General features: G+C 37.7%; 1 protein-coding gene across 1 annotated transcript in view; it reads right to left on the reverse strand.

Moving 5' to 3' along the window:
- Positions 1 to 9,786, reverse strand: part of LOC104499681 (cytochrome c oxidase assembly protein COX16 homolog, mitochondrial-like) — a 32,574-nt gene that overhangs the window by 3,804 nt on the left and 18,984 nt on the right. Inside the window, exon 3 of the mRNA XM_010143226.1 lies at positions 6,950 to 7,012. Coding sequence (XP_010141528.1) covers positions 6,950 to 7,012 — 63 coding nt within the window. The remainder of the gene's footprint in view (positions 1 to 6,949; positions 7,013 to 9,786) is intronic.

The following is a 9,786-nucleotide window of genomic DNA, read 5'->3' on the forward strand; positions in this document are numbered from 1 at the left end:
TTTCCCTGAGCCACCTTTTAGACATCTTCTTTTCTTAATATAAACTTGATGTTACTTACTCTATTAAAGATGAGACATAATTTAGTATCTGCTATTAGTGATTTAATAATCTGCGACGTAATAGCCCATGATCAGTGATTTCATCCTCACACTAAAAAGAAGTATTTTTTGCAACTATGGAATGTTTAAGTTTTATGTTATTAGCATACAAGCAAGTCAGCAAGGAATAAGGTTTTTTTGGTCACTAAGGGAAGGAACGGGTTTGGTTTTTTGGGTTTTCTTTTTTTTTGCATGTAAGCATCCAGAGAGCTGCTTCTCTTTTTGGCTTTGCTGAAGACTGGGTCACTAAGGGAAGGAATGGGTTTGGTTTTTTGGTTTTTTTTTTTTTTTTTTGCATGTAAGCATCCAGAGAGCTGCTTCTCTTTTTGGCTTTGCTGAAGACTGGCTAAAAACACAATGATAAAACCCAAGCAAGTCAGCAAGGAATAAGGTTTTTTTGGTCACTAAGGGAAGGAACGGGTTTGGTTTTTTGGGTTTTCTTTTTTTTTGCATGTAAGCATCCAGAGAGCTGCTTCTCTTTTTGGCTTTGCTGAAGACTGGCTAAAAACACAATGATAAAACCAACAGAGATTTTGTTGCTTACTTCAGTGGGATCCAATACCATTCCTCTGTAAGACGGCACAGCGGGACACTGGCTCTCCACAAACGATCTGTTTTGCTGTATCATCTTCAGAGCAGTCAATGAGAGGAATGAATACAGCCTCGGCTATGCAGCTGAATTCCCACACACTGTACTAAGGTTACCTCGGAGATATTTCATACCAAAGATCTAGCAATTCCCCACTGGGGGCCCATTACTATGACAGAAGTGCTCAACATTTCCACCTAGTCAGCTGCCTAAGAAAACGTTTCCCATACTGTCTGGTAGAAGCTGGCAGCATCCCCTAGGACAATAAACGAAAGAATTCAGCCATGCTGTGTGGATGCCACTTTCCCTATTCAAACTTTTTCATGTGACTGAGACAACACACGATGTTGGCCCTAACTTGGTAAGAGTTGGTCGGTTCCTCTGGGACTAAAGAAGAAAAAAAAAAAAAAGAGTACAAGGAGTGCAAGCAGGTACAAAAGATTCTACTTTGGAGAAAGGAGAAAGGGTGTGAGGAAAAGATTGTAACAGGTATTTGTATATCCCAACCACATTTGCTGCCTGAATGCCCTGTTAACTGCTTCACTTTGTTTTCCATCTATTAGGTATCAGTGTCATCTTATGGGATAAGAAAAATGCAACTGCAGCACATGTGAAAGAGACAACTCACAGTTAAGAAAAATCCTGTGCAAAGAGGTATGTTATAAACGTGACCAGGAAAGAATTTACAGGATTGTTTCATAGAGATGAATTCCAGAAATAAGACCAGTAAAAAGCGATACCCTGTGAACTTTCCTTAAGGCTAAGTTTCTTCCCACAAGAAGTCTTTTTCAGCAGAACTCTTCCTGTGCCATACTCATCACCGAATCCCACTTTCTCACGCTTCTCTGATCATATTTTGAAATATGGTACTCAAGACTTTTGAGACATCAAGAAGAAAAGAAGCAAACTATAGCTTGGCTATGTTTGTGTACGGGTTATGTACACCCACCTAGCACAAACTATTTTAACTAAAGTCCTTTCCCATGGCATTTTTCATGAATGACAAACTAACACCACTTTCTCCTTCTCTACAAAACATTAAGTGATGAAAACTCACAGTGAAATAAAAAACTCTCAAGATCATTTTACAAGTGAATAAACTGAAATGCAAGAAATGCCACTCATCCCAAACACAACCTGGATGACAGTCGCAATCTAATGGCCAGACTGGACAACATGCCAACAAAGAGAGAGCATGGAAGGGATGGAGTGATTAAAGAGGGAAAGATAAATATCTCAACCTCATTTAGTGTCACAGTGGTCACTAAGAAGTGATTTTCCCCAACACCTCTGTCATCTCTCAAACAGCTCAAGGTATTTAGCCACTAGTATCTTCACAGACACTGAAGTAAATCAGTTCAATACGCTAATCTGTTAAATCTTAAACAACAACAAGATCAGTAATCCCCTAGTGCTGATAATGGCAGCAACAAGATACTTAAAGATTTCAACTACTGGCATTCAGGAATTACCTTCCTCACATCCACACGCTTTGATGCGTCTTTTTTATACTATAAATGACTATGTTACTACACTGTCCCTTCCTGAAAAAACTGTTTCATCCATTCCGCCAGCACTAACATCCCCGAAGTTAAATGAGCATTAAGTGGCTTGAATCTTTTTTAGAAAAGAGCTTATTAAAATTCTTCTTTTACTCTGAAGACAGTAAATATACAGGTTATATTCCTAAGCCCCCTTTTCATATACCTGCTTTTCCTATCCTGAATAAATATTTTAATGCTGTAATTACAATAGTTTTACTGTATTTCTCAGGACAAGCGTTTACACAACTTTTGTCCAGAGCTAATGACAACCTTTTCTGACTTAACAAACTACAAGGAACAAAACCTGCTCAATATTCATATACTTTAAGTCAAGAAAGTGGAGTTCTCTAAACAACTATTCACAGACCAGCACATTCCCTCCCTTACACCATTCTGAGTCCACTAGCTTGCAACCAGTTGAAGGAAAACTTTAAAGTTTTACAGTTTTGAAATCCCGAAAGAGAACTCATTTTTCTTGCTGTTGTGTTCAAATGATGTTCCCATCTATTAATAATGGACCTTACTTCTAATTTCAGTATCTTTGCTGCAATAAAAATCTTTAATAGCTAGCACTCTCTTCTTGTGAAGGTATTACTGTATAATAAACACCCTTTTTGGTACCTTTAAAAAGATTTAAATCTTTTAAGTTTCTTTTAAGGCATTTTCTTGAGCCCTAAGTTAATTCAACCTGTTCTTCAACCTATCCCATTTTTAAAGCCTTGTTCAAAATGTGGACACCAGAAGTTGATCCAGTATTTCAGTCCCAGCCTCATCAGTGCCACACCCAGAAGCGAATTCCCCTGTTCCTACCAGCTACCTTCCTGATTATATTCGTAAAGACTGAATTAGCTCTTCGTGCCACAGCACTGCAGTAGAAGATCAATCTGTACTATTTATTCACTGACTCCTAAACCTTCTCCAGAGCTGCTACTTTCCCTAATGCAGTCCACTCTGGCCTGCACTTGCCGTTTTTTAAACAAGTAACTTCAGCTATTTTAAAAGGTACTTTGCTCATGTAATGGGCCCGCCTTACCAAGTGATTTGACCAGCCCTCTGTGCTTGCCTTGCCATGATCTTAATATTTCAATACACTCGTGTCACTTGCATATCAGTAACGATTTTACAATTTCTTCCATATTACTGAAAAAAGTACTCAGTATTGCCCATATACATTCCAAATCTCACAGAACACTTAAAAATATCATCTTTCTGCCCAGTGATGACTCCCACTGAGATTTCCAGCAGCCACTGAAGCATTCCCAGCATTTTTTTGGAACTCAGTTATAAACCATCAAAGCCTAATAGATATTAAATAACAACTTGTTTGGTTATTAAGAGGTTTGGAAGTACACCCTTTGTCTCTTCTGATTTGAATACAAAGGACATTTTTCTCTAAGAAATACAAATACATTTTTTTAAATGTTGCTACTTTGCCAACGTGGTTACTCGTTATTTTACTTCCTCATTATTTCATTCTGTTTGCTGCAACAACATCCTCTTACCCATATCCTTCTCAGCTTATTATCAGACAACTCTCTGATGTCCTTAGTGTCTTTTATCAATCTTCTCTGCTTTATATTTTCTCATTTACTGTTTCCATAGCAATCCTTTATACTTGTTAATTACTGTGATTTTTTTTCCTCTGCCTTCAATTGCCATTGGTTCCCATTGGATATCACATATTTGATTCAGACTTAACTGATTTTTCCATTGTAAAATGTTAATGAATTTTTAAAGATGTTTTTATTTGCTTGAAAAACCCTAAACAACAATTGTTTATTTTGGGGTTTGACGTAACTGACCAAGGCCAGATTTTTTTAGTGTGTACTAGACCACTGATTTCACAGAAGTACAGAAATCAAGTGCTAGAATAAGGAATATTATTGAGATTGCATTTAAACCAATGAAAAGGAATGTACGTCCACAAGAATGTTTTTCACTCATCACATTAATCAGCTTTTTATCCTCCTTTTTCAAACAATATTTTTGTGATTTCATTTCAAGTACTCTAGGCTTTTGTCACACGTCAAACACTTGACATGTTTTACAGTGTGTTCTGGAAGGCCCAGCTCAGCAGCAGAACTACATTCACATTAGCACCAGTGTCACTAGTAGACAGAGACTTGAGTTATTAGGCAAAGGGGAGCAGCAAGGACTAATGAGGACGTATGAGGACATGTAAGCGTGTGAGAAGAATGCATAAACCACGGAGAACACATGTAAAGGTAGCTTACTCCTCTAGCATGTCCCAAGGCACAAGATAAATGGCATTATTAACAGATTTGAGATATAAGAAATGCTGTATGAATTACACATGCAAATTCTTTCTTCCTCAAAATAGTATCCTAGGAGAAATAGTCATATCTGAAATAAATTTAGTATTCTTTAAGAAGATATCATTTAGTAAATTAGAAGGTGAGAAAATGTATTTATGTTAATTTTCTCACAGTAAATCGATTAAATCTGTGATGACAACTTTTTCATCACCACCACACTGGAGACAAAATGCAGACTTGAGCATGTTTGAAATATCAGAAATGTCTTTATCTTTTGCAATACGGCCATAAAGGTGCATGCTTATAGCAGACATTATGGCATTCTAAAAGCATTCAGTCTATATTCAGTATGTACATTTCTGTAAGGACGATAAGGTATTTTTAAAAGTCTTGGGATGGGGCAATGGACATCTACATGCACCAAGCAACCCTGCTTCAAAAGAGCTGGCTTAGTATCCTCAGCCTTAGTATCAGCTGCAGATACAAAGCTAATAATATTATAAAATAAGGCAGTAAGGCTTTACATATGAAAACAGCAACTTTTTTTCAAACTGCCCTTGATCTCTTATACCATACGTAGTAACAGCTATCGGTGTAATCCTCCAGTGTGACATATATATAGAATTAGAAGATGTTCTTAAGAACTGTATTTTGGACAAGTGAAAAAATAAAGGAGGAAAAAAACACCCAAATCCCCCTAGCCTGGAACACATGAGGTCCACCGAAAACTACTCTCCTAAACATCGGCTGTAACTCAGTGGTTAGACTTTGTCCACCAGAACACAGAGGTAACTGACTAAAATCGTCACACACTCAGCGTGAAACCTGAGAAGTATGAGCATGGCTGTTGCTAGTTCTGCAAGTTTCACTGGAGCAAGAAATGCATATGCGTACTGCCCACAGTAAAGCATGTATTGAGATTAGAGTTCAAAACAACAATCTGGATCTATTTCCACTATGTGGAAATGCAGATCCATTTGTTTTGTTCAAGTGGTCTGCCTTTTGTAACACCCAAATGCTACTTTGGAATAATTTTGGCCTGGGAACTCTCTGCAGTTTAGACTAAGAAAATAAGATTGCTTCTGTCATTTCTGTCTGTCAGGAAAGAGACTCATTACCCAGCAGGCTCGTAATATGTTGTTATGCCAATTGTATTTTATTATCATTGATTTATCCATAAAGCTAATGCAATTATGGCTGTTTAAATATCCTTCAACTATTTACTTACCTTCTGGAGAGAAAGCAAGACATATCTGAATACAGATCAGTTGATTTCGAGGTTAGGTAGTGAGTTAAACTGAGCGATGTGGTTCTTTTTACTGCTTGTGGTTCTTCCACATAAATAAATCAGAGCAGCTTTATGGATTTCTATGTTTTGAGTTTCTGTTGGAGCTTTCCATATGTACTCAGGGACCAAATCTTTTTATTCCCTCCACCAGTTCTTTGTAGAAGAGGGACAGCCCAGAAGTGTTTGCAATAATGGTAAAACACTATTACAAGCCTGCCAGGTAGGCAGATGTTCTGTGAAATTAGGCATGTGAAAACAGAAAAGGTAAGTTTTATTTTTATTTCAGACAAATCACAAAAAGAGTGAAATTATAGAAAGGTGTTATTAGCAAGACCATGTATTGCCATTTGGACGTCTGAGAGATACAGGTGCAAATCAAGCTCTTCAAATGCCTGTGGCAGGAATGTGGTATAGGAAGAAAAAGAAAACCTGTGTTTAGCATAAAGACCACACAGATAGATGAAGTGTTAGCTGGATGTTTGATCCAAGTAATCTCAAAACATTAAAAACTATCTTAAATATCTTTATCCTTTGTTTCTGGATACAGGGAGGCTTTCTCCAGTTTTCCCAACACGGCTTTATGCAGGCCTGAAGACTACAAAACTCTGGATCTTAAACTGGCCAAAAGAGCTATTTTGGAGCTCAGTAATGTTTGAAGAAAATGTGTTGTGGAGGAGAGGAGTGAAATATTTCTCTGTAAAATTTTCTGAAATGGTGAAAAAGGAATGGCACTTGTTTGAAAGACACACATAAGCTTCAGAAATAAGAACTAACAGAAAGTGTGCCAAACGCATTGTTCTATAGTTTAGTCTAAAGATCATCAAAACTCATACAGTAGAATTGTCATCATATACACATTCTATCTAAAGCAAACATCAGCTCTACATTTATAGACTAAGGTAAGCACAGAAATAGCGGAATTTATTTACGCCACTGTACTTGACACATGGACATCAAAGTGAAGCTGTGTTCAGAAAGAAGCACTGCATGTTCAAAAACCTTTCTTTACATAAAACCTTGGTTTTATTGGACATCAGTGAGTCACAGGCAGATGGCTGATCTAATTTTAGTTAGGGACAAATACAACCCACCAGTGGCCAGGGTAATCAAGGGTAGCCAAGGTTATGAGCCCCAAGCAACAAATATATTTTACCTCATATTCAGATTCCAGTGTCACAGTGTTCTGTTTTAATTTTTCTTTCAAAGCTGGATCAACCTGCAAGACAAAAAAAAAAAAAAGCAAACGTTCACTTTTATGAACTTCTTTTTAAAGAAATCTTAACCCTAAAAGAAACTAAATATTGGTACATACAGACCCTCCTCTCCTCTAAATGAGTTTATGTGCTGTTTGTTGAGACACCAAGGTACCGAACACAGTACAAGAACTGGGCTGAAAAGAGACAGGTCAACAGACACATTTTTCAAATCAAGAGGAAACACATTTTTTACTGCACTTGCATTGCCTTAGATACTTAAATCTGTAACTGTTTAGTTTGAAACTGTCAAACTAAACAAAGCCTTAAAGAAATGAAACAAGAAAGACCAAGGAAGAGCAAATTGTGATCCCATTACATATTTTAGTCCTGGATGTTGCATTCAGTGAATAGGTACACAATATACTCTAGTTTTCAAAGTCTAAGCATGAGTCAAACTTCCAATTCTCTGCTGAATACACAGCTATTTCCTAGCTTTGATTCTGTACCGACAATGCTGGTGATTCCTACCACCTTTCAGAGAAGCTTGTTCAAAGAACAAATCTAAGAACAGACATGTCAGTGAACCACAGCAGATGCATTACACATTCCAACTTCTTCTGAGCTCAGAAGAAGTTATGTTCATCCCCCTCCTTGCTAAGTAACATCTATCTCCCACAGGCCTAGGAGTAGAAGCAAAGGGGGAAAAGATAATCAGCATTATTTATGCTTAGAGAAAGTGTTTTTTGTTCGCCTTAAACAGACATCAGCCACATATGCAGTATCCAGAGGTGGTCTTTAGACTAATCAATTAAAATACTAAATAAATCTACCACGAGAATGTATTCTCACTTTTAGACCTAACATACAACAGGTATTAAAGGAATCAGATGTGTAAGGAAACTCGTAATGTGTTTAGAGCTACATCCCTGGTACACTAGCCCAACTATGACTAGTTCGGTGAAGTTCTTAATTCTTAATTTGACGCTTCTTGATTTGAATGAAAGGTTTTCAGACACCCTCATCACAACCATCCTCAAATGTCTACAAGAAGTCTAGAAAAGAAAAAGAGGGAAATGTTATAGAATTTACCTGGTCGATGAGAAAATCCACCTTCAGATTCTGTCCCAACACAAGCTCCTGATCCTCAGAGGTACTTAAAATATACACCTACTACGTGTATTGATGGGAGCTGCTCTGAAGCCTTTCTCTAGGCCATATTGTTCCCCTTGATTACAAACACTGCCTGCTAGTTAGTATGCAGCCTGTGAGACCTCAATTCCTAAGGATGCTCAGACAGCAAGTCTAAGACCATCTGTGCATGGCCAGAGGTTTGATTTCCCCATCTGATCAGAAATCTGGCCATAGAAATACATGCATTTACAACCTCTAGACTTGTTACACTTGGGAACTAAGTCAAAACATCTAAAATGCTTCAAGTTTGTATAAGATAGAGCTCCCACCTTCTTTATAATAATAAAAAAAAACCCACTTGTAAAACAGGGTACTGTCTCTGCACTGGCCCTCTACATCAAATAAAAAATGAAATGCTACATCTCTGCCTTGGCATTCAAGGCCTCCACAGAACTGCCCCTCGTTAGAGATGGATTGCCTCTCTCCTGTGACCACAACCTCCAACAACAGCCATGCTTCATTAGAAAAACGACCCCATCCATCAGATGTGCAGAAATGCTAACTCTTTGGGCAGCCAGACAGGCTTTGGAGCTTGCTTTCACAGAGATAAGAGTAATCATGGACCTCACTGTATTTTAGAACTAAATGCAAACACTATTTGTTACGCTTGATGTTCTCACAATACACGTATGGATAAGGGGAAACAAATGCTCCAGCAAGTAAAGAAGCAAGAGAGTTTTATTTCCTCCTACGTTTTCCCTTCATTTAACAATAAGCCATGCAAGATCACATTGTTGGAGCAGCATTTTTACTTAATTAACCACAGCTGAGTATCTCAGTCAGCTCAATATCCCCAATATCAAGTATTTTAGCAATTTTTAGTGTGTTTTTTAATGTGTGGTGTTTGCACGGCCACATTCGTATAAGGTGAAGGGAAGCAAGGAGTGAAGTTACTGCTGCTTCTCCCCTGCAGGCCCTTCTGTCCTCAGACTTCCTCGAGTCTTCGTTCTCCTCTGCCAGCACAAAGGGAGAGACTAGCTAAAACTGAGCCACAGCGTTCCAATACTCATAACTGTGTGATGCTGTAGCTTTAACATTGACAAGAATGCAGAAATCAAGGAGGCTAGTTGAAATTTCTCAGAAAAGAAGTTATCATGTAAATGAGAAATGATGAGAAACCCCTTCCTTCAGAAGCAGGAATTTCATTCAGCAAATTAACTTAGCAGAAAAGAGGAGTTAAATCCTGTTTTGACACTATACATACATCTTGGCAAGCTCCTAATATTTAACACAGGTACATGAAAGGCTTAAGTCCACCCTGCAGAACATGTTATTTTGCTTGAAGTTCCACAAAAAAACCAAGAACGAGTATGTATTTCCTCTTATCTTTACATTTTTTGTTCCCTACATACTTAAGCACATAGAATAATTTAAACATACTTGACTTGGCACAGAAATTGAATCAGCTGCACATTGTAAAGCTTTGGTTGCAAACCCCTGCTTTACAGTTGTGAAACGGAGACAGGCATGCTACAAATTGTTTTCAGGATCAACATGGCAGTTGAGAAAAAGTATATTATAAAGTTTTGTTCCCAGAGTGTTTGTACCACGCTGCATTGCCTTTGCAACACCACAAGAACAAAAAAAAAAAAAAAAAAAAAAA

This window comes from Buceros rhinoceros, unplaced genomic scaffold (assembly GCF_000710305.1).
Source record: "Buceros rhinoceros silvestris isolate BGI_N320 unplaced genomic scaffold, ASM71030v1 scaffold31030, whole genome shotgun sequence".
Lineage (NCBI taxonomy): Eukaryota > Metazoa > Chordata > Aves > Bucerotiformes > Bucerotidae > Buceros > Buceros rhinoceros.